The following is a 23,034-nucleotide window of genomic DNA, read 5'->3' on the forward strand; positions in this document are numbered from 1 at the left end:
CAAGATGGGCCTTCTCTGGGCTCCCTTTGTCCTTTCCTTTCAGGCCCCTGTGCCTGCCTCTCCCCCCTCTGGTTCAGGGTGGGAGAAAGGGCCTGGAGGGATGTGGGGTGGAGATGCTGGCGGGACACTGGGGCCTGGAGCCCAGTGCTGGCCACACCCAGAGAGTCTTCTGGAGACCCTCCAGGCTGAGATCTGGGAGGCTGAGTGACCTCCTGGGTTCCCACCCCTCCCTCTAGGGTCCTGAGCTAGAAGAAAGACGCCTTTACTGAGCTGTGACCCAGACCCTCAGCCTGGGCAGCAATCCCAGCCCAATCGTCCTGCCTGTTCTGCTGGCTGGGCCATTGCCCACACCCCGCCCCCATCAAAGGCCTCCCTTTAGCTCAGCTGGGTTCCTGCTCACCCTGGTGGTCTTACTGGGTTGCCATGGGGATGGGATTTGGCTGCAATTCCCATTTGGTAAGTGCACAAAGCTGGTGGCCCCTGGTGAAGGAGGCCCTGAGCCTGGTCGGGCTGACCTGCAGGTCCATGTGGTGTCAGAGGACAGGCATTCTGTGGGTTAGGAGGGGCAGGCTTGGGCCTGGGACTAGAGAGCACTTGTCCACTCCAGCCAGCCTGTTGCTGACCAGCTCCCAGGCCTGGCAGGGGGTCCTCTTCCTTGCCCTCCAGGGTGAGGCCTGTGGGAGGCAGACTGTCCTTTGTTCCCCTGGGAAGCCAGGATGGCCAAGGCCCTAAGGCTAAAAGGGACTGAGGCCCCATCCTGCTCAGTTTCTCTTCTGTTTCTGGGCTTGGTCTGACCACCCCTGTCCTTCTCTGCCTCAGTGGCCTCAACTGTCACCATAGTAGAGGGATGTGTGAGGTACATCTGACCTAATTCTTTCTGTTGCTCAATTCGAGTGCCCAGGTAGGCAAGAGCAAGCTCACCTGAGTCAGAGTCAGCTCAGTGCCCAGGAGCTGACCTGTGCAGGCGGGCAGCCTCCGGTCAGTCAGCACAGAAGGCTGTGGATCTTGCAGAGAGGGTACCCCAGGAGCCAGCCTGGTGCTCCTGCAGAGCATTGTGCTCCACCAGCAGGAGCTGGGTCTCAGTGTCCTCCTGACCCCAGCCTGGAACCCAAGAGGCGCCTGTGGGTGTCTCCTCCTTCCCTTTTCCCAGGCCTCGGAAAATGACTGCCCCTGATGCATCTTAGCCCCCCCGCCCAGCGCCAGGTATCCTGTTCTCATGGCTTCACAGGACAGGGCTGGGTGCTAAGTGGACAGGAGGTAGGAGGGTGGGCAATAGTAAGAGGGTCACCCAGCTGCGATCTGAGGCACTCAGGCAAAGGGAACGGCCAGGATACGAGGATGACTCAGCCTGGTCGCGTCCCCTACCTGCGCTCCGGGCGGAGGCGGAGATGGGACTTGTGGGCGTGGCCGCACGTGGGCGTGGTCTCCCGCGCCCCGCCCCGGGCGTCTATCCCGCGGCCCGGGCCACCCCGGCCTCTCAGCTGCCGGCTGCCCGCGGGTCCCCGGCGCGTCCTCCCGCGTGCCCGCCCATGGCCGGGAAGGTGTTGTCACTGCTGCCTCCTCTGGTGCTGGCCGCGGCCGGCCTCTCCGGCCTCCTGCTGCTGTGCGTCCCCACCCGCGACGTCCGGGAGCCGCCCGCCCTCAAGGTGCACGCCCGGACACCCGGCGCACGTCCGGGGAGCAGCGGGTCCCGCAGGCCGGGAGCCGGGCGGGGGCGGCTCGGAGTCCACGCGGTCCAGCGGCACTCCCGCGTCAGCCGGCGACCACCCGCGCTGCGCTCGGGAGGGCCTGGGTGGGGTCCTGTCCCGCGCTGGTCCCTACGCGTCCTCAAGGCGGCACCGGCGCTTCCGGGACCACGCGACACTGGAGGTCGAGGTTGCGGGAGCTCCCCGGCCGCCGCAGAGCCTGCCAGCGGGCGGAGGGCTGTCTCCTGGTCCCGGAATGCGGCCCCGGCACCCCAGGCTGTGGCCAGACGCCCTTCCTCCAGCCCAGCGCGAGCCTCAGGACACTCGGGGCCACCTCCGCCTTGCGGGGTCGCCCAGGAGTGCACAGTTAGAGGCGTTCCGCTCTGGATGCAGCCCAGATGGGGAGCTATGGGCGATGACTGCCGGGGACCCCTTCCCGCTATCCGGTGGCCAGGACAGTGCGGGTGGGCGCTGCGCCTGGAGCAGGGCTTGGCTGGCGCTAAAGGGGTTGAACTGGGCTAGGCCAGATCTCCGCCCAAACTCCCACCCCAGGCCCAGCGGCCTCCCCACTGGCTCCTTTAACCCTTTATTGCGCTTGTGTGGGGTGAGTGTGGGGGTGTACTGATCCAGGCCCCACAAGCCCGATGGGAGGGGGCTCTGTGGCTATGCAAAATGGGGATGGGGTAGGCCGGCTGCCCTCCGTGGGTTCTGGGGAAGTTCCTTGATGGGGAGGTTTGTGCAGCCATTCCCAAGCTGGAATCAGCACTGGGCTGTGGGTGGAGGACAGGTGCTGAGAAGGAGGGGGTCACTCACAGGCTGGGTCCAGGCATCACCTGCCAGGCCCATCCTGAGACCCCTCTGCTCTGCAGGACCAACCGGTGTCTGGCGCTGGCTTTGATGCCAGGGAGGGGCACGGATTGGAGGCCCATTCCCAGTCCTAGCCAGCTTTCTTCTTGGGTGGGCTGAAGTCAGAGCAGGTGGAGGCGGAGGCAGGAGGAAGGAAGGGCAGCTTGGTGCGGTTTCTTCCTCTCCCTGGACCCAAGGAAAAAGTTTTGTTCCCAGGACAAAGTTTCAGATGTTGCCTGTGACCCTCTGTCCCTGGCATAGCCCACTGGTTGCCCCTGCCAGTAGGCCTGCTTCCTGGTGCATGGCCTGCCAGCTTCAGGTAGTAAGAGGGAAGTGGTCACCCCAGTTATCTTACCCCACCCCAGTTCTTCTTCTACCAAGCCCTGTCCCTGTGGCTGAGCTGGCCTTCTCTGAGCTTCGGAATGAAGCCCACCATATGACAGGGCAGGGTGGAGACCAAAGGGCATGGCCTTAAGTGCCCTCGACCCTCCAGCTGACTCTCTCCTCTCCCAGTATGGCATTGTCCTGGATGCTGGCTCTTCACACACGTCCATGTTTGTCTACAAGTGGCCAGCAGACAAGGAGAATGATACAGGCATAGTGGGCCAGCACAGCTCCTGTGATGTCCAAGGTGAGGTCTCCAGGGCACCACTGCTCCCCAGCCTGGACACCACTCCTGTGGGGTCCCAGGGGCCTTCTCCAGCCCCTGGAGGAGGCTTGATCCTGGGTGGAGCTCACTCCAGAAAGAGAGGCTGGGTCCTCTGTGCTGGGAAGGGGTATGGGTACTCTGTTCCAGAAAGGGAAGCTCCAGGAAGTGGTGGAAGGTCCAGGCCTCACCTGGCCCAGGACTGACCTCTAAGCCCCAGACAGAGCAGGAGGGGCTCTGAGGATCCAGCAGGCCCATCCCGGCAGGTCCCGTGGGAGGCTAGGCTGGGTTGACAATGCCCAGCGCACCTGTGCCCACACCCACCCCGAAGGCGGCAGCCTCAGAGACTCTGGGTGGCACCTGGGCCCCTTTGTCTTTGAACTGGGTGTCTCTGGGGGCTTAAGCTGGGAAGGTGTGTCTAAGCTACCTGGGAGAAGCCAGTAGTACCTGGTTGGGAGTCCAGTCCCCCAGCCCCACTGGACTACAGCCCACCTGGGGACCATTTACAGGGGCTGGGCATGTCTCTACCTCCCTCTAGGTGGGGGCATCTCCAGCTATGCAGATAACCCTTCTGGGGCTGGCCAGAGTCTGGTTGAATGTCTGGAACAAGCACTTCGGGATGTACCCAAAGAGAGACACGCTGGCACCCCCTTATACCTGGGAGCTACAGCAGGCATGCGCCTGCTCAAGTGAGCTGAATGTCCCCTGACCTTGCCCTGGGGCCCCAGGACAGCCCCTGCACAGGGTGGACCCCACATGCCCTTGGTAGCAACTCTGGGCTGGAACCTCCTCACTGGGGAGTGCCCCCTGCAGCAGGATCACAGCTACCTGGGGAGCAAGCCCCTCAGAGTTCTCCCTGCCCCACAGCCTGACCAGTCCAGAGGCCTCGGCCAGTGTGCTTGAGTCAGTGATGCGGACGCTGACCCAGTACCCCTTTGACTTCCGTGGTGCACGCATCCTCTCTGGCCAGGACGAGGGGGTGTTTGGCTGGGTGACTGCCAACTACCTGCTGGAGAACTTCATTAAGGTGGGCCTGCTTCAACGAGCCCAGGGACACCTGCACCTGGCCCCAGGCTGACCCAACCTCCACTCTCCACAGTACGGCTGGGTGGGCCGGTGGTTCCGGCCGAGGAAGGGGACGCTGGGGGCCATGGACCTGGGGGGTGCCTCCACACAGATCACCTTCGAGACGGCCATCCCAGCTGAGGATCCAGCCAATGAGGTCAAGCTACGGCTCTACGGCCAGCACTACCGGGTCTATACACATAGCTTCCTCTGCTATGGCCGAGACCAGGTCCTCCAGAGACTGCTGGCCAGTGCCCTCCAGGTGCCCCTCCACCCCAGCCCACCCCACCTGAGGGAGGGAGCAGAACAGATGGAGTCAAGTGCCCCAGAGCAGAGGGTGGAAGTGACCATGCCTACGAGGCTCTACAGCTAGGCTCCTCAGCTGGGGGACTCCACAGGAGCAAAGGGCTAATGCTGGGGATCAGGATGGAGAACTGAGGGCCAGGAACAGATCTCAGAGGGCCCCGAATGCCATCTGTGGCTCCTGAGCAAAAAGTGATATTGCCCAAGTTGGATTTGTGGGGGATTCACCAGGCTGGTCCTCTGGGGTAGGGATGGCAGGAGGGGCTCTGAGGATCCAGCAGACACATCCAGGCAGGTCCCTTGGGAGGCTAGGCTGGGTTGACAATGCCCAGCGCACCTGTGCTCTGGGTGGTGCTCTGATATCCTGCTCATCTCCCCAGACCCACCGCTTCCACCCCTGCTGGCCAAGGGGCTATTCCACTCAAGTCCTGCTCCAGGACCTGTACCAGTCACCATGCACCGAGGCTCAGTGGCCCCAGACTTTCAACAGCAGTGCCAGAGTCAGTGTGTCGGGGACCAGTGACCCTGTTCTCTGCCGTGACCTTGTCTCTGGGCTCTTTGACCTTTCCTCCTGCACCTTCTCTCGATGTTCCTTCAATGGGGTCTTCCAGCCCCCTGTGGCTGGGAACTTCATTGTGAGTCCAGGAAGACATGGGTGGGTCAGGTGCCCTACAGCTCTGGGGGAGTGGCCCTGGCGTGACTGTCCCGCCCCCCGCAGGCCTTCTCTGCTTTCTACTACACTGTGGACTTCCTGAGGACCGCAATGGGACTGCCTGTGGCAACTCTGCAGCAGCTGGAAGCAGCTGCCATGGCCATCTGCAACCAGACCTGGGCTGAGGTGAGGCAGGAGGGCTTGGCCAATCACACCTCCTGGTCATGCTTTGTCCCATAACCAGGGGTCCAAGCCTCTCAGAATATCCCCTGTAGTGGGGGTGACTATATTCGGCTCAAGTAATGACTGGGCTATGGCAGGGCACATGGGAACCAAGTGAGCTGCAAACAAGACCTGGTGGGCAGGGGAGCAGGTACTTCAAAGGCCCTGTGACATCAGGGAGCTTGGAAAAGACAGGGATGGAGAGGCAAGTGGCTGGGACAGGGTGGGGGAGAATGGCCTACTGGTGGAGGACAACTCAGGAAAGACAGCAGGTAGAACTGCCAGGGTTTTGGGTGGGGCTGAGGAGATAAACAGGACTCCTAGCTTTCTGACTTCTGCCATGCTGCCACATAAGGAGAGATGGAGGGGTCTGGCCACCTAGAGTGTGAAGTGTGCACCTGAGTCTCCAGGAGAAATGTGACATTCCCACCCAGTCTTGTCTGTGCCTAGTTGCAGGCAGACTAGGGATGTGAGGAGGTGGGAACAGGAGCAAGGCTCTTGGGTCCAAGCCTGGAGCTCCTGTTCCCCCGGCCACACACCAAATGCTGCTGCCCTCAGCTCCCTCGTGGCCATCTGCGCCCAGCCTTCCAGGCACCGGCAGTGGCTCGGGAGGAGGACACTGCCATCCAGCAGTCACTCAGTTCATCCCCGAGGGGTGCGCTGTCTAGGGGTGCTCCCTTGGCCTCAGTCTTGCTGCGCAATTCCTGGTCGTGTGGCTGTCTCTGGCCTCACTTGGTTTGTGGGTGAGGGAGGGTACAGCCCTCAGCGGTCTCCGGGGGTCGCCAACTGGACGTTCTTCCGCCCGCGTCCCAGCTGCAGACTCGGGCGCCAAGGCAGCAAGCCCGTCTGGCCGACTACTGCGCTGGGGCCATGTTCGTGCAGCAGCTGCTGAGCCGCGGCTACGGCTTCGACGAGCGCTCCTTCCGCGGCGTGGCCTTCCAGAAGAAGGTAGGTGGGCGGGGCGCGGAGGGGCGCGGCGGGGCGGGGCCTGTGGGACGCTGACGCGCGCCTCCCGTAGGCCGCGGACACGGCGGTCGGCTGGGCGCTCGGCTACATGCTGAACCTGACCAACATGATCCCCGCTGACCCGCCGGGGCTGCGCAAGGGCACCGACTTCAGGTCCTGGGTCGCCCTCCTCCTGCTCTTCGCCGCCATGCTCCTGGTCGCGCTCGGCCTGCTGCTGCGCCAGGTGCGCTCCTCCAAGTCGCCTAGCGCCATCTAGGGCGCGCGGGGCGCCTCCCTAGAGCCCTCAGCGCAGCATCCCCCACCCTTCACTCCAACCTGGGCGTCTCTGACCCTGAGGCCGCCCGGAACCGAAGCTCTGGGACGCAAAACCTCAGCTCCTCCGGCCTCTGCATCTCCTCCAGCCCCCGCAGCCCCTCCGGATGTACTTCCTCAGTGCTTCTCGCTCCTCCTCTTCCTGGGGTGGCGGGTCCCCCAGCCTGGGACTCAGGGCGAGGTCTCCAGAAGCGAATCTTCCATTCCGGCCTTCAGGTCCCTCGGAGCACCGCGTTCATAGAGCCTGGGTCTGTACTAGGGGGGGGTCAGAGGCCACAGGCTGGGAGCCAGTCCAGCTCCTACTGGTAAAAGTTTTGTAATAAAAGATTTTTTTCCTAGAGCAGTGGAGTGTTCATAGGGTGGGGCATCGACCCTCCTTCCATCTGTGTTGTCCCTGCAGGCCTGCCTCTGGTCCCAAGAGTGGACACCGGCTCTTCGCTCTTCCTTCCTCTCTGGTTCAGACTTAGGACCGTGTGAACCTCCTGGCTCTGGCCTATAGAGCAGTCCCTGAGTCCCTGAGCCTTCCCTGGCCAGCAGAGCCGCCTCGACCCCACCCCCGGCCCCGCTCATCGGCGTCAGAGGCCCGATCCTGGCTTAGACTAGGGGAGAGGTCGGAGGGGAAGGCAGCTGCCTGGGGCAGCGTCAGTGCCCACAGACCATGAGGCAGGACAGGTTCTCAGGGATGTGGGCGCGGAGATCAGTCCGACAGAGCCCAGCCCACTGAGGGATGACACTTGCCACGAGCGTGGCTCTGAGCCAAGGCCGCAGGGGCATGGGGACACCTTGCCCCGCTCGCCTGGGCCCTGAAATCCCTGCACTGGGAAGAGGCATCCAGCAGCCCCTCCAGCCACTGTGGGATCAGAGGCGCCAGCAGCCCCAGCCCTAAGACTGTTTCCTCCGGGGTGGGAAGGCGTGGTCTTGGTTACTTCTTCCAGGCGCCCCCCCCCCCTTTTCTGGGAAGTGAGCTCAGATACTATTTCTGTCTGGTCAGTGCCCTGTGGGGGAGGGGGCGGTCCTTGTTCTGCTCCCTGCTCCCCACACACAACACATACCCTTCAGCCATTTTGCAAACCTTCGGCAACCAGCCCCAGCTTTGGCGTTCTGAGACTCGGGAGACTGAGAGGAAACACCGGGTTGGGGGTCTCAACCATGTTCACTTGACTGAGCCAGAGGGAGGTGTCCAGGTGGGTTGGGGTGTCCTCTCGGGAGGCCGATGAGGTGTAAGGGAGGGCTTCGTAGGTACTCGATATCGTGGGAAACGGGGGAGCTGAAAGCTGTCACCTGGGAGCATGACCACCTCGGACAGCTCCCAGCTGGCTTTCGGCAGTAGCTCTGGGTCACTTTTGCCCCCTGGTGGCCTCACTCAGGATCCAGCCTGGGTGGCATCGGGACCCATCTAGTTCTGCGCCTGTTTGCTTTTATTCGTGTCTCTGGGCGCCCCGTGCGTTTCCAGGCACACCTGTGCACCTGTTTATCCCTTGTTTATTGTGCGGGCCTGGTGTTCCCCTGTTCCATGGCGTCCGGGCCCCAACCCCAGGCAAGTTCTCAATTCCAGCGTGGTGGGGCATGAGGATTCGGCAGTCCCAGTAGGAATAGGACAGGAGGGGGCGCATCCTGGAAAAACTCACCCCTAATCAATCCCATGCCAGATTTCTGGGGAACATGGAAGGACAGAGGCGGAAGGGGACGAGACACTGGGGGCTTGGAGTGAGGGGACCAGACTGGAGGGAGGAGGAGGGGGTTCAGCCTGGAAACGCCGTCCCGCCCCCGCAGGTGGAGCGCGCAGGCGCACTGCTCGCGAGCGCGCCTCTAGCAGCCGCGCCTCTGTCCCGGATCCTTTGCCGCAGCGTCAGCGCCGTCGCCTCCTCTTTTCCTTTTCCTCTTTCTCCTCCGCCCCCCCTTGCTCCCCGGCTTCTCCGGTAGCAGCGCCCGGAGCCTGCACCGAGCCTGGGCCCGCGGGCTGCCATGCTGCCCGGGCGGCGGAGCTGAAGGATGGCGACGCCTGTCCCTCCGCCCGCCCCGCGGCACCTGCGGTTGTTGCGGCTGCTGCTCTCCGGCCTCGTCCTGGGCGCGGCCCTGAACGGTGCCGCCGCCGGCCGCCCGGGTGAGCGAGCGCGCTGGGCGCAGGCTGCCGGGTGTCCCAAGGCCGGGATCGCCGGGCAGGAAGTCGGGCTGCGCGGCGCCAGCGCCATCCTCCCCGGCGCCTACCAGGCCGGGAGGCCACGCAGGCCGGGTCCGCTGCCGCTCCGGCCCCGCCTCGCCTGGGATGGGGTAAACAGGCCGGGCCTGGAGGGCTGCCCGTGGGCTCCGCTGGATGAGGCTCTCCTAGGGCTCAGCGGGCGAACCCGAAGTTCATGCACTTCTTGTCTTTGTTTGAGTCCGTGAGCCAGTCTGGGTTTATCTCAGGGGGTCTTTCTCTGCCCCGCAGCAGTCTGGCTGGGGTGCACCATGGGGATCTGTTCTGTGCATCTCCGTGTGTTCCTGGTGTTCTTTGGGGCTCCAGAGGTGCGGGGCTGGTCCCCGAGCTTTCAGGCCTTGCTGCCCTTGAATGGCCTGGGTCCCGTCGGTGAGATAGACTGCTGGTTCTCCTGTCTCTGGTGGTGTGCAACACAAGCCTTGCTTTGCCTCAAGCAGGGTTTGAGGTTCCCAGGCCTAGGATCTTGCTCTGCCTTCCCCAGGGGACAGGCTGTTCTCCTCGCACACCCCACCCTGCCTGGAGGACACCTGCCATCCTGCTTTTGGCCTAAGGTTTGTGTGTAGACTCTGGAGGAGAGAGGGAGCCCAGGGAGACTCATCCCTGTTTCACAGATGGGCACTGAGGTTCCAAGAACCAAAGGTCTACAGGAATCCAGGGTCCAAAGCAACACCTTCTCCCAAGGGGACTGAACTGGGACAGATGTCCATACATTCACTCAATTCTGGCTTCCCTGTGACAAGCGTACTATCAGCTCATCTTACAGGTCGGGAAACTGAGGCTCAGAGAAGTTCAGTTACTGGTATGTGGCACATTTGGGATGCTACTTTGAGTGATCTCATTCTGTATGTGTGGCCTCAAGAGGTCAGAGCAAGGCTGGAGAGGCCAGAGGAGGAGGTCTGAGAAGGGATGGTCAGAGCTGGTGGAGGCCCCAGAGTGGGGCCTCCTCAGGAAGTGGAACTGCAGCTGCTCCTGAGCCCCACAAGTGGGCAGGTGCTATCCCTGCTGTTCATCTCCTCTGCAGCTTTGGGCCACCTTGCTGGGAGATCTGGGGTGCCCCCCAGGCTGTCTCTCCCACACCCAGGGACTGGGAAGGCCTTTCATAGATGTGGAGTGGAGTGCCAGCCATTCTGCAGCTGCTATTGCTCCCCATACCTCCTCCTCCTCCTCCCCAAAGTTGGAGGGGGCCTTCCTGACCAAGATTAAATAGGCAGCAACTATATTCTCCTGGGCTGGGGAGTTGGAGGACCAGAGAGGCCCCTGAAGCCCAGAACTGGCCGTGTACTGCAGGCCAGTTATCAGCACCAGGGGCAGGGACTGCTAGCTCCCAGGTGTCCAGCTGGTGGGTGGGGACCAGATGAGCCTTCTGGGAGGAGCTTAATGTTTAACTAGCCCAAGCCCAAGACCCAGCCCACTGATACTGGAAGCTGCTGATCCTGCCTGCAGAGGGTGGGGGTGCCTGCCATGGGAGTCTGAAGGCCCACCTGAAACTGAGGATGCTGGGACTTCCTTGTAAGGGTGCCTACAGCCTGGAGGCATGGAGTGTCAGGTCACCAAGGAAACCAAGCCAGGCCCACCAAGGTCTGGAGAAGCACATCCCCCACTCTGGGCCCTAGTGACCTTGCCTACAGTGTGGGGTGGGGTCTGTGTGGAGAAAGATCTGGTTGGCTGGAGACACCCACCAAGCAGGGTTGATTGTCCTGCTGGGTATTCTGCTAGCCCTGCCCGCTTGCTGTGACTGAGCCCAGAGACCCTGGCTTGGGAACATTTCTTAGCTTTGAATCAACAGATTTTGTATCCCACAGAGGAAGCTGAGGCAGAGAGGGCCACTGTCCCCATCCTCCAGCATCAGGATGGGACTGATGGGCTGTATATAAATAGGACACGAGGATCTAGGCTCCTGTCAGAGAGCTGAAAGTGTGGCTGGGATCTAGGGCCTAGCCTGGAGTCCCTGAGGCCCTGGGTCTGACCAACTCTTAGTTCTGCTCAACCCCGTGGAACCTCTGTGCCCTGGGAACAAGCCAGAGGCTAGGCAGGCAGCAGCAGCTATCTTCCAAACTCCACTCTGTGGGGCTGCAAGATGGTGGGATGAGGTTTGGGGGGAATCTTGATGTGGGGGAGCATCTCCTGAGCCAGAGAGAGCAACTGGGCCCCCCCTTCCTGGAGCTTCCAATCTGGATAAGTCTCTGCTTGCTCTGGGTCATGCTGAGGCCAGAGGCCAGCCTTGGAGAGCTGCACAGTCCTGCCTAGGAGAGCTGCGTGCTGGGGACAGTGTGGGTCAGTTTCTATACAGAGGGCTAGACTCTGGGGAGTGGGTGGGGCAGGGCAGTTCCCATGTCTTGGGACTGTTTGCTTCCTGGTTCTGAGCTCTGGCAGTGAGGAGAAAGGGCCTGTCCAGAACAATGGTCAAGCCAGCCTCTGGCTCTGGGGGAGGGGTGGCTGTGGAGTGCTGTTTCTGAGCAGGGGCAGGCTGACTGGGCAGTGATGGACCTTGCCTTCTGTTTTTCCCAGATGTGGCATCCTGTCCTGGGAGCCTGGACTGTGCTCTGAAGAGGCGAGCAAAATGCCCCCCAGGTGCCCAAGCCTGTGGGCCATGCCTTCGGCCCTTCCAGGAGGACCAGCAAGGTCTCTGTGTGCCTAGGATGCGCAGGCCTGTGGGTATGTGAGAGCACAGATGCAGGGGAGGTGGGCAGGTGAGATGGCCTCCCCCTCCTATGTTTTTCTGTACCCCCAATGACCCTGAGCCCCTCAGGTCTGCCAAAGCCCTTCCAGGTACTCACTGCCCTACCCTCTGGGCCACCCACACTTCTCTCCCTTGCTCTTGACCTGTCCACTCCATGAAAGATGTTTGAGAACCCAGCCCAGTGCTGATGGCAGCTGTCCTGAGTCTGTGGGGAGGCCCAGTCGTGCAGAGCCTCAGGTCTGATGGGAGCTTTACAGACGTGCTAGGCCTGGCCGGGGGGGCTTCCTGGAAGAGGGTGGCAAAGAGGACACTGGGAAGTGGGAAGCAGGACTGCTGCAGAAGGGGTGCCTTCGGTCCCCACTCTTTTGGGGTTGTGTGTGGTGTAGGTGTCTACCTAGGAGTTTCTGTCTGGGCTGTGGTGCCCACAGTGGGTACCAGTGGGGGTCCAGCCACCATTCTACCTCCAAAACTGCCTTTTCTCCTGAGGACTTGGAGAGGGAGCCTGGACATGTGGGCTTACTTTGGCTTTTCAGCATTTTGTGGGGAGTCACTGCCCGCTCTTGATAGAGAAGGCTTGGGGATAAGGGCAGGGAGGAGTTATTATGCCCCAATGCTCTGCCCACCCCCTTGTGGACAACAGCCCTAGCAAGGGACCCCATCTTTTCTCCTCCTGCCTGGTCTCTGCACATTCACCTCCTCCCCTGCCCCCACCCCTACTTTTCTTGGGAATTGCTGCTGTTCAGAGAATGTTCCCTCAGTTATCACCATGGCAACCCAGTATGGAGAAAGGGCCACGGGTGATGTCTGGTCCCCAGGCCTGATGGGCCCCTCCATCTCCTGAGGGATTACTGGCAGCAGGTGTTGGCTGAGGGCCTCCATCTGACGGCTTCTCACCCTCCCTAGGAGAAAGCCAGCCCCAGCCCAGATTGGAAGATGAGATCGACCTCCTGGCCCAGGAACTAGCCCTGAAGGAGGCTGGGCACTCTAAACTTGCTGTCCTGCCCCTGACTGAGGCCCGACAGCAGTTGCTGGAGCCGGGTGAGACCCCAGCCACGTTCCCCTCCCCCAGCCCTCTGGTCTGGAGACTGGCCCAGCTGATCTCACCTGCCCTCTGTCTCAGCAGCTGCCCTGGGGTTCTCAGAGAGAGGTCAGGGACTAGAGCCGGGCCTCCCCTCCACTCGGGGAGCCCCTGCGCCCACACCCCACACCTCCTCGGGTTCCCCTGTGTCGTCTGGGCCAGTGCACATGTCTCCCCTGGAGCCTCGGGGCGATCGCAGCGAAGGCCTTGCCCTCGGTAGGTCTTGGCAGTGTTGGGGGCGGCAGGGAAAGGCAGGGTTCCCGAGAGCTCGCCCCTCACCGCACCCCTCCCGCAGTGCTGATGGTGGCTTTCTGTGTGGCCGGCGTGGCCGCCCTCGCCGCGGCAGCCCTCTGCTGGTGCAGGTGAGTGGTGGCGGCGGGCGGGCGGGGCCAGCGGGCTGGACCCCCACCTCGGCCTCAGCTCCGCCCCTCGCAGGTTGCAGCGAGAGATCCGCCTGGCCCAGAAGGCCGACTACGCTGCCGCCAAGACCCCCGGCTCACCCGCGACGCCCCGGGTCTCGGTGCGTGGCCCCGCCCCAGCCCGCGCCCCACCCCGCACTGTCGGTGCCCTCCCAGCGGTACCTGCCTGCAGCCTGACCCTTCTCCCTCCCCACAGCCAGGGGACCAGAGGTTGGCGCACAGCGCCGAGATGTATCATTACCAGCACCAGAGACAGCAGATGCTGTGCTTGGAGCGGTGAGCGCCCCCACTCTCTTCCCCTCTGCTCCACAGGGACCCGGCTCACTGCCCCCATCCCCTTACCCAGCCGCCCCCAATCCGAGCCCGCAGCCCCATCACCCAACCGGGCTGTCCCCACCATGGGCAGCGGTGTGTTGAGCACCGCCTCTAGCCTGGGCCACTGGCCCTTGGAGGGTGCGCAGAGGACCCAGCGATCCCACCCCCATCCAGGCACAAGGAGCCTCCTAAGGAGCTGGACTCAGCCTCCTCAGACGAGGAGAATGAAGACGGGGACTTCACAGTGTACGAGTGCCCTGGCCTGGCCCCGGTGAGTGCCTGGGGTCGCAAGAGCAGCGGCATTACCAGCTGGAGGGGTTCCTCCACAGCAGGCTGTCACCCACCCACAGGGCACCGCCCATACCCTCTGTCCCCTCCTGTGCCTGCCTGCCTGCCGGCCTGATTTAGTACCGCCTTCACAGACAGGGGAGATGGAGGTGCGCAACCCACTGTTCGACCACTCCTCGCTGTCTGCGCCCCCACCAGAATCCCGCTCACCACCCGCACTGCAGTGACCTGGAGGCCAATGCCCAGCGCATCGGCTTGCCTGCCCGGGGGGCCCCCCGGGTTGGGAAGGGCAGGGCCAGCGTTTCCTATTAAAAAGGCACTGTTCTTACCCTCCTGCTTGTGTCAGGTGGGGAGGCACTGGCCTCCTGGATCCCTGGCTGGGAGATTCCCTGCCTTGTGCTTGGAGACCTTGCCAACCCCCTTGCACCTCCACTGTCCAGTCTGCACCCTGAAACTGGAGGGAGTGAGGAGAACCGTAGAACCCAGGCATGGGTAGGGAGTCCTGGAGACAAAGCCAATTAAAGTCTGTTCCAAATCTGAGCCTTCTGGGTGTGTTAGAGGTACTGGTCAACACTCAGCCCCCACCCTGCACTTGGGGACTCTGGTGGATGGACCCTGCGTGGGGGCACCTCTGTGGGGTATTTGTGAGGACCCTCCCATGGAGGCTAGAGGAGGGGCAAACACAGTAGTAGCACCTCCTCCCTTTTTACTGGGCCCCACCTGACCCACACACCTGTCCTACAGTGGGAGAGGGTAGGGAAGTTCTAGGTCCTGACTCTCTAGAGGACCCCATTTGATGTCGTGTAAAGGGCTGGACACACACCTGGATTTGGATACCTCCATTCCTGCCTGCTGTCCAACTGGGACAGAAGGCCAGGGAACAGGGTACAGGGATTGTGAGTTTCCTATAGAGGAGCACACAGACCTCAGGGGCCCCTGCATTTTTATGGGGGCATGCTGGTCAGAGGGACCTGAGGGACACAAATCTACGCACAGCCAGGTAGACAGGGGACCAGGTGAGGATAATTAGATGACAGGGTGCCCTTAATGCCTAGAGCTGGGATTTAGCCTGTCACCCCCCAATATGGGGAGCAAGGAGGTCCAGAGTGAGGGGGGGACATTGTTTGGTCGAAGCTGCTGAAATTGAGCCTGCACCAGGTCAGTGTGCAGTGGGGGTACAGAGACCAGAGCCGACTGCTCGGCTGAGGCTGGGAGGGAATGGCTGCTAGGGCCGGAGTCCAGGCTGCTGGACAGTCCTGAGATGAGGAAGGCAAGGCCAGTCTGGGACCAGCAGGGCACTGAAGAGCGGGTAGGGCAGACTGGTAGACATAGGATCTCCCTGCTTGGAGCTACTGATTTTTCTAAGCTATTTTTCTAAGTTATATTTTGAGGGTCAGAGTCCCCACCAACCAGGAAGCCCCCTTGTCCTTTATCCCCTCACTCCTCAGCTGTGACCTTGGACTGGTCTGCAGCTGGGATGGGGGCAAAGTTTGCGCTGAGCCAGGCATGGTGACACATACCTGTAATCTCAGGAGCTCTGGAGACTGAGGAGGAGTATGGCAAGTTCCAAGTCAGCCTCGGAAAACTTAGTTGAGGCCCTCAGCAACTGTCTCATAATAAATAATAATGATTTTTTAAAGGGTTAGGAATGTGGATCAGTGGTTAAGTGCCCCTGTGCTCAATTCTTAGTACCAGAAAAAAAAAAATGTGTGCTGAGCGTCAAGCTTGGCACATGCATGTCCACTGCCAAGCCATTTGTCTGAAGTAGTAGGGGAGAGGGCCACAGAGAGGTGGGACGTAGGGAGACTCCAGCCTCACCCCAGGGCCAAGAGTGGCCAGGCACCCAGCCAGTCTGTCTCACAGGTGGGATTTACAGATCCAAGGCTGGAGGCTCCCTACACCAGGGCCATCCTGCTGGCCTGACCCGGGGTCTGAGAGCAGCCACCTGCCGTGTCCCATCTTCTAGACCTTCTGGGGTCCCCAGTCTGTCCCCAGCATCCCTGCTGCTCACTGAGGCCTTGGCAAGGAAGGTCTGCCTCCCAGCGGCTGCCACCATGAGGGAGGGAGCCTGAGGGCCTGAGCAGGGGAAGACGGGCAGGGTCCCTGCAGCCACTCCCCTGGCAGACTCCTGTGAGCTCAGCACCCCCGCTTTTGGGTTCCATCAGTCCCAGGCCAGTTTTATGTGTCTTTGTTTGCCCCCCTTCCTCCTGTAAGTCCCAGGGGACAAGTGGGCTGCTCTGGAGACAGCAGGGGCTCTGGAGATCCCAATCCTGGCTAAGTGGCCTGACTGGCCCTGCCCAAGGCCCAATTCTTTGCCACCAGCAGCTTGGGAGCCCGGGCTGCTGTCCTGTCTCTGTCCCAGGGCCCCTGCTGAGGGGTACCTTCCCTGTCAGTAGGAAGAAGCTGATCTCACCTTAGCCCTCCGGCCCACCTGCCGAGCACTGAGCCCGCCTGAGTCTTCTACAGGTCTGTCCCCCACAGCCCAGCTCCTCCATCTGCTTCTCACCAGAGAAAGCCCACCGAGGCCTCTGCCTCGATGCTTAGTGGGACCCGCCTGGTGTATCCCCGAGCACAGATGCCAGAGGGTGAAAGCCACCCCCCCAGCAGACCTGGGGTGACACCATTTATGGAGATAACCTCCAACCTAGCAGTACTCTGGGGCACAGAATGTGCGGTGCTCTGATCCCTGAGTCAAGACTGTAGGAGACAGGACTTCCTCGTGTCAGCCCCTGGGAGGCGATGTCCTTCCATTGCACTTCAGACCCAGGCCCTTGGAGCTGGGTTGGTGGCCCCAGACTCGGGGTCCCAGTGGCAGCTCCCTGCCAGCTGAGCAGGGCGAGGAGCACATCCTGGTGCAGAATGGGACATGCAAACCTGGGGTGTAGTGCATGGGTCCCCACAGAGCCACCCAGGAGCTCCCAGAGATGGCAGGAGCTGCCCCTAGACATGGACAAGGACATGCTCCCCACACTGGGCTTGATGGGAAAAGGGGAGTAGAGGGGCTGGGCCACTCCCATGCCCTCAGGTGGCCCAGAAGGACTGCCCTGATGCTGCCTGGACCACCTGGATCACAGCACTGTCCTGGCACTGCCCTCTGGGTGTGCCTACCTTGGCTCCTGCCAGCCTCCAAGGCCCCATCTCCCTCGGCCCCCATCTTCCCAAAGGCAAGCCCAAGGATTCCTGCAGCCCAGCCTACCCTCTCACAGAGTGCCAGGGCCCCTTCCTCCGCAGCGGGACACAGCCAGCAGGGGGCCCTCGCGGCATGAGTCTGACTCTGTCCTACCTAGGCCAGCCCTTGGGGCCCAGTGTTGGTCAGGCAGGCTGCCAGGCTCTGCCCTGCTTCCTGTGGTGCCCTCAGGCAGAGGCTGAGTGTCCCTCACCCTCTGGCCACCCCAGGTGCTATTGTCTGTGGGGGAACAGCAGTCTCCAGGTGGGTGGCCTGCTCTCAGTCTAGAGCAGGGTCCATGGAGTTGAGGCCTTTTCAGCTAGTCCCCTTCCCTCCACGGGGTGGACCCTGGAGCAGGCAAGAGGGCCTGGCTGGGCAGAGTGAAGGATCCTGATCCCCTCATCTCCATGCCGCTGGGCTGGGTTGGTGCCCACCTGTGGCCCTGAGAGCCCAGTGAGTCAGGCCTAGCTGGGGGTGAGGCGGCAGGTGGAGGCCCCAGCTCGCCCTCTGACTCACACTCTCTCACCCTCTTATTTTTTCCTTTCATTCTGACCCATTTCTGGGCCAAATCTCAGAGCCCGTTTCCCAGCTAGCAGTTTCTTATGACAGGTGCCTGCGGCTGCCAACCTGAGGTGGCCCGTGTGTGGTGGGGAGCAGCCTGACAGCATCAGGCGGAGGTGGGGGAGGCTCCTTCGAATCCACCCAGGAAGGGAGCAGGCTGTGGGTGTGGGCGAGGTGGTGGCAAGGGCCCCAGCCAGCCTGGCAACACAAACAGGAAGGACAATAGGCCGGTTGCCCCAGGCTGATAGGATGGCCTCCTTCCTGCAGGCCCTGCTGCCCGAGGGGCACCCACCACCGGGAGAAGAGGTGGTGTGAAGTGAGGCCTGAAGCCAGGGCGTGGCTCCCCTGGGGTGGCCCCGCTGGGAGAGATGCCAGGGAGGGGCCCAGGTCCCAGGTGCCACTGTGGTCATCTCCCTAACACTGGGTGCTGAAGGACAGGGGCTCGGGTGGCTGTCCGTGCCGAGGCCAGTCTTCAGGGCGCAAAGTACCTCAGGCCAGCTGGGCGGTTTCTGAGGTGCCCACAGCCCTCCCTTCCCCTCAGGCATTGCACAAGCGCTCCACCACAGCAGGCTGCTGGTGGGGGGTGACTCCGAGGGGCCAAACTGCCACTCGTTCCTGGGCTCCCCTCTGCCCCCATGATGGGTGTGCGGCCAGCAGCTGGTTCCTGTCCCAACGGCAGCCTTGTGTCCGTGTGGGTTGGTAGCGAGGGAGAACCAGTGGTTCTGGCGCCCAGGAGTGATTGGCAAGGGGCTGGTGGGGGGTGGAGGGGCCCAGTGGTGGTGTTGGGGCAGCAGAGCTGGCCCACAGTTCCTGGCTACTCTCCTTCTAGGACTCCTGGTCTGGGCCCTCTGGCATCTAGGTCTGGCTTGCCACACCCTGCCTGGAACCTCAGGGCCCTGGGGAGCAGAGTGGGAGGTATGGAGATGAGGGCACCACTCTGCCTGGGAGCAGGGTGCGCCCTGAGCAGGGGCGACCCTTCAAGGCATCCAGATCTACAGGGGCTTGTTACATCTCCACCTTGGGGGCAGGGGGGGAACCTGACCTCAAGGCCCCAGACTGTGTCCCAGGGCTGGCTGGAGGGAGGGGGAAGGGACCTAGACCTCAAGCTGGGGCCAGACTTCTTCTTCCTGGAGCCAGAGCCAGACTCTGCCCGACAGTCTGTCTGTCAGCGTCAGGGACACAAGGACTCCTTCCCTTTCCAGCCTGGAAAGCCCCCTGCAAGGCAGCAAGGAGGAAGGGTGTGACCTGCAGCTCTTGCAGCCCACCCGGGACCCTGGGCCCAGCCCACAGCCTCTAGGTTCTAGGGGCACATGTCACTGGGCAGCCCCCAGTCCCTCGGGGGAAAATGCAGGCTGAGGTCTGCCCTCAGGAGCACGTGCTGGGGTCTCCTACCACCCCAGGATGGATCCCTCTCTGGGGATCTGGATTCTGGGGACAAGGCAGTTCCTAGAGGTAGCAGGGACGAGATGGGGTGGGGTGGCCCCATAGAAACCTCAGCCTTGGGGAAAGAGCTGAGCGCAGCACATCTGTGACACCAGAGGGTCTGGGAGACCACGGCCAGCTGCATAGGGGAAGTGGGTGATGCCACAGGGAGGGGCCACAGACTGGGGCAGTGCACTTGCTCTATGAGGGTGCCCTGGGTCTGTACGGTGGGTGGCATAGGGGGTGCCCATCTGGGTAGGGGCTCAGGGTGCTCACGCGGGCAGCCTTCCCTTCCCTGGACCAAGCAGGCCTCCTCCTCCTCTTCTGGTGCCCAGCTGGTCAGGTCTGGGCCTCTCCAGAGACCATCAGGGGCAGCTGGGGCCCTGGCTTCCTGTAGCTAACCCCACTCCCAGCAGAGGAGCAGAGAGGGAGGTGCGGGTGGGGACAGTGGTTGATGCCAAAGGCCACGGGGGCAGGGGCGGGGCAGGAGTGGGAAGGCCCCAACTGCCCTCACCTTGGGCAGATGAAAGCACAGTGCTTCCAGGCAGGGGCTGAGCAAGGGGCACAGCTGTGATTTCAGGGTGCCTCTGTCAGAGTGGCTGCTGTGATTTGAGAACCTCGGGTTTCTCCAGTGACTGATTCTGGGAGGTTGTGAATGAGTAATGCCAGTGAGTAGCTCCTTGGGGACCCTGGTTGGGAGGAGGGGTGGTAAAAAACGGGGACCTGCAGGTGTCCTGAGCCGGGTGTCAGCCTCTCCTCCTTGTCCTCCTGCAGGGCGTGGCACCACCTGGAGACTATGGGCCTGGGGGGGCCTTGCTGGGGGGGCCCTGCTCTCAGTCCTCTGGCTCCTGTGGCTGCTGGGGTCAGCCCCAGGTGGTGTGCCAGAGCCCCAGCCCATGGTCACCATCCTCATCTGGCATTGGCCCTTCACCGACCAGCCCCCAGAGTTGCTGGGTGACACCTGCACCCGCTATGGCATGTCCCGCTGCCGCCTGAGCACTGACCGAAGTCTGCTGGCCAGTGCTGATGCCGTGGTCTTCCACCACCGGGAGCTGGAGACCAGGAGGGCCCGCCTACCCCTGGCACAGAGGCCACGTGGGCAGCCCTGGATCTGGGCCTCCATGGAGTCACCCAGCAACACCCACGGCCTCGCCCGCCTGCGTGGCATCTTCAACTGGGTGCTGAGCTACCGGCGTGACTCGGACATTTTTGTGCCCTATGGGCGCCTGGAGCCCCGCTCTGGGCCTGCGCCCCCAGTGCCAGTCAAGAGCAGGATGGCCGTCTGGGTGGTTAGCAACTTCCAGAGGCGGCAACAGCGTGCGAGGGTGTACCGCCAGCTGGCACCTCACCTTCAGGTGGATGTGTTTGGCCGTGCCAGTGGGCGTCCACTGTGTGCTGACTGTTTGCTGCCCACCGTGGCTCCCTACCGCTTTTACCTGTCCTTGGAGAACTCACAGCACCGGGACTACATCACTGAGAAGTTCTGGCGCAATGCGCTGGCAGCTGGGGCCGTGCCTGTCGTGCTGGGACCCCCGAGGGCGACCTATGAAGCCTTCGTGCCTCCTCATGCCTTTGTGCACGTGGACGACTTCGGGTCTGCCCAGGAGCTGGCCGCTTTCCTCAATGGCATGAACGAGAGCCGCTATCGTGGCTTCTTTGCCTGGCGTGACAGTCTGCGCGTGCGGCTGCTGGAGGACTGGCAGGAGCGCTTCTGTGCCATCTGTGCCCGCTACCCCTACCTGCCACGTGGCCAGGTCTATGAGGACCTGGAAGGCTGGTTCCAGGCCTGAGCTCCCACAGGTGACAAGAGGTTTGTGGGCAGAAGGCTGATGTTGAAACCAAACCATGGGCATCCGGTCCCCAGGTCAGTCGTGCTAACCCAAGGCTCGGGTCAGAGACTAGGAAGCAGGGAGGAGCAGGCTGGGGGGCTGTGGAGCAGGCGCTGGGGGAGGAGGGGGGCTGGTGGGGTGCATGTTGCTCAGGCTGCTCAGAGAGGAAAGGCAGCAGAGGATCTACCTCCCCACCTTGAACATATCTCTGTAAACAAGGCCAGCTGAAAGGGTGGAGGCCGGCCCTGGGGACAAACCTGGACACCCTGGACATCCCCAGTGGAGGTGCTCTAGTCCTGGAGAGGCAGGCGCATGGCCCTGCTCTTCCTGTACCCTAGAGCCCCTGTGTGCAGGAGTGTTTGGCAACCCAGGGGCCTTGCAGGAAGGGAGGGTGCAATAAAGAACTGCAGACCTGCTGGACACTACCCTCCAGCCACGGGTCCTTGCTTCTGACTCCAGCCGGCCTGAGTGGCCTGGGGGCCCTCATCCTCCTTCCGCCTAAGACTCTGCCAAGTGGCACCCCCTCAAGGTGCCTCCCCTGACGCCCAGAGGTCTAGGTGTATGGAGAGCAGAGAACCACAGCCAGAAACCCAGGTGGGCTAAGGTGCATCTCAGGCCAGAGGGGCTCCTGCGTGTGACAGGGCCTGACTGGTGACTTGGAGTCCCCGTGGTGGTGGTGGCAGCCTGGCCAGCTAGGGGGTTGGCCTTGAGGATGCTGTGGCTGCCAGGGAGCTCCTTTTGGTGTTCTGGTATGGGGAGATGACATTAGAGGTGGGGGGTGAGGCTGTTGGTGGTGCTGACAAGGGCCCTGGCTGGCCAAGCCCCTGGGGTGGGGGCAGGGGCTTCTCTTGGGTGGGCAACGGATACGAGCAGGAAGCCCCCCCCCCCACCCAGTAGCTTGTGGGGAATGCCTACCTAGCTTCCTGTCCTGACCCAGCCTTCTGGGCTAACTGGGGAGAAGTAAATGTCCTGAGACTGGGGATTGGGGGTGGCGTTTGTTCCCTTGCTCTACCCAGGGTCACCTCCCCTACAAAGGACTTGGGAGGGAGTAGGGAGTTGCAGTACCATAAGTTTTTCATTCACTTTGGGGGTTCCCTCTGTGCATCCCAGGCTGGACACCACACAGCCTCACACTTTCCCATCCCACTCACAGGCTGGTAAGAAACCATCAAAGCATCCGGTAAGACGGCCCTCAGCTCCCTGGGTCCAGCTTTCCCTCTTCTGCCCTCTGCTGGCCATGTGGAGAAATGAACCCTGCAACCCGCTTAGGGCTGGGAAGGTTCAGTCCTGTTCTGTCCTGGTTGTGGCCTGTCTTCAGCAAGTGATGGGTCACCTTTGTGGAAGTTGGAGTTGGACACCTATGACCCTCAGACCTGGTGATACAAGCCAGCATAGGAAGGCAGACTGTTTTCCAAGCACCACGCCTGTCCCCACCAGCAAAGAGCTGTTTCTGGGGCCAGGGTCCCTCGAGTCTTCTCACTGCTCAGAGGACTGCAGCTGAGCAGAGCACCCAGGTGTCCTGCCAGCCCCATGGCTGTCTGTAGTGGGCTACAGCTCTATACTGCTATTGATCGGCACTATAGTTTGAATATTAGTTTAACTTTTTCATACAGAGCAGAACTGTCACCCCAACAGTTTCTCTGCCTGGTGTTCACATCCCTACAGAATGGCTGGATGCAGCCTGCTTGACTCACCCCACCAAACTCACACATGCAGATGTGCCACAGCTTCTACTATTGGTCACAGTGTGACCCCATGGAGCTCCTGCTGGGCAGCTGGGCACCGACTGTGGTACATGCCTGCAGTCCAGCTACTTGGAGTGTTGAGGCAGGAGGATCACTTAAATCCAGGAGTTAGAGACTAACTGGGCAGTGTATCAAGACCCCCAACTCAAAATAAGAAAAAAAAAATCTTGTGGGAAACTCGTTTGTGGGACCCAACAAAGAAGATGGACCAGGTCCTGCCCCACCTGCCCTCTCTGACCTGTGAGTATCTGTAAGGGCAGTCTTCATCTTTACCTCTTTCCTAATCGGTGAAGGAAGGGTGCTTTCCATCTTAAAAGCCTAATCAATATCACTTAGACAACAGGTGGCTCATTCATTATGGGGTGGCTCAGGCCATTTCAGTCCCCCTCACCAGGGGCCTCCGTTAAAGGGCACCAGTCAAGATGTGCTGGTCGGGTTGGACGGCGTCTTTTGCAGCCTGGAAGGCAGTGCCTGACCTGCACAGGTGAGGTCTCTGCCTCCACCCTAGGTGAACCCGCACTTGTCCTAGGTTAGAGCAGCTGCTCCTCGGGGCCTATCGGGCTCTCGCGTCCAAGGGAGATCTCTGCCTGGCATGGCGGAGTTGAGCGTGACCTGGTGGGAACCAAGGCCTTCAACT

General features: G+C 61.8%; 3 protein-coding genes across 4 annotated transcripts; all 3 read left to right on the forward strand.

The window, feature by feature from the left end:
• Positions 1-1,442: 1,442 nt before the first annotated feature.
• Entpd2 (ectonucleoside triphosphate diphosphohydrolase 2) lies at positions 1,443-11,541 on the forward strand. The gene is made up of 10 exons (XM_046465653.2): positions 1,443-1,646; positions 3,045-3,162; positions 3,716-3,866; positions 4,045-4,204; positions 4,277-4,504; positions 4,926-5,180; positions 5,264-5,383; positions 6,233-6,367; positions 6,438-6,945; positions 11,403-11,541. Exons 1-9 carry the CDS (start codon positions 1,530-1,532, stop codon positions 6,639-6,641), a joined length of 1,488 nt encoding a protein of 495 aa, XP_046321609.1. The 5' UTR covers positions 1,443-1,529; the 3' UTR covers positions 6,642-6,945; positions 11,403-11,541.
• On the forward strand, positions 8,516-14,214 carry Npdc1 (neural proliferation, differentiation and control 1). The gene is made up of 9 exons (XM_046465654.2): positions 8,516-8,801; positions 11,403-11,549; positions 12,478-12,612; positions 12,698-12,868; positions 12,948-13,014; positions 13,088-13,172; positions 13,268-13,347; positions 13,561-13,657; positions 13,809-14,214. Exons 1-9 carry the CDS (start codon positions 8,690-8,692, stop codon positions 13,899-13,901), a joined length of 987 nt encoding a protein of 328 aa, XP_046321610.1. The 5' UTR covers positions 8,516-8,689; the 3' UTR covers positions 13,902-14,214.
• A 4,331-nt stretch (positions 14,215-18,545) lies between these two features.
• Positions 18,546-22,725, forward strand: Fut7 (fucosyltransferase 7). Of its 2 annotated transcripts, XR_009228733.1 has the most exons (3): positions 18,546-19,491; positions 19,598-20,687; positions 21,806-22,725. XR_009228733.1 is itself a non-coding variant. In XM_058585890.1 (2 exons), the coding sequence occupies exons 1-2, from the start codon at positions 19,479-19,481 to the stop codon at positions 20,611-20,613; spliced, it is 1,029 nt and encodes a 342-aa protein (XP_058441873.1). In that variant the 5' UTR covers positions 18,546-19,478; the 3' UTR covers positions 20,614-20,738. The 2 variants fall into 2 exon arrangements, 1 of the variants encoding a protein (XP_058441873.1); XM_058585890.1 differs by lacking the exon at positions 21,806-22,725 and having other exon boundaries at positions 19,598-20,738.
• The last annotated feature ends 309 nt before the right edge of the window (positions 22,726-23,034 follow it).

This window comes from Marmota monax, unplaced genomic scaffold (assembly GCF_021218885.2).
Source record: "Marmota monax isolate L192 unplaced genomic scaffold, Marmota_monax_Labrador192_F-V1.1 WCK01_AAM20220418_F8-fsc00167, whole genome shotgun sequence".
In the NCBI taxonomy this organism is placed as follows: Eukaryota; Metazoa; Chordata; class Mammalia; order Rodentia; family Sciuridae; genus Marmota; species Marmota monax.

What these genes read in the sequence shown, in the direction of transcription:
- Entpd2 (XM_046465653.2), top strand. Translation starts at nt 1,530, where the DNA reads ATGGCCGGGAAGGTGTTGTCACTGCTGCCTCCTCTGGTGCTGGCCGCG. An exon ending in GCAGGCATGCGCCTGCTCAA is followed by an intron (nt 3,867 to 4,044) that starts GTGAGCTGAATG and finishes CCTGCCCCACAG; the next exon opens with CCTGACCAGTCCAGAGGCCT. An exon ending in GCAACCAGACCTGGGCTGAG is followed by an intron (nt 5,384 to 6,232) that starts GTGAGGCAGGAG and finishes CCCGCGTCCCAG; the next exon opens with CTGCAGACTCGGGCGCCAAG.
- Npdc1 (XM_046465654.2), top strand. Translation starts at nt 8,690, where the DNA reads ATGGCGACGCCTGTCCCTCCGCCCGCCCCGCGGCACCTGCGGTTGTTG. An exon ending in TGCCGCCGCCGGCCGCCCGG is followed by an intron (nt 8,802 to 11,402) that starts GTGAGCGAGCGC and finishes TGTTTTTCCCAG; the next exon opens with ATGTGGCATCCTGTCCTGGG. An exon ending in AGTGCCCTGGCCTGGCCCCG is followed by an intron (nt 13,658 to 13,808) that starts GTGAGTGCCTGG and finishes CCGCCTTCACAG; the next exon opens with ACAGGGGAGATGGAGGTGCG.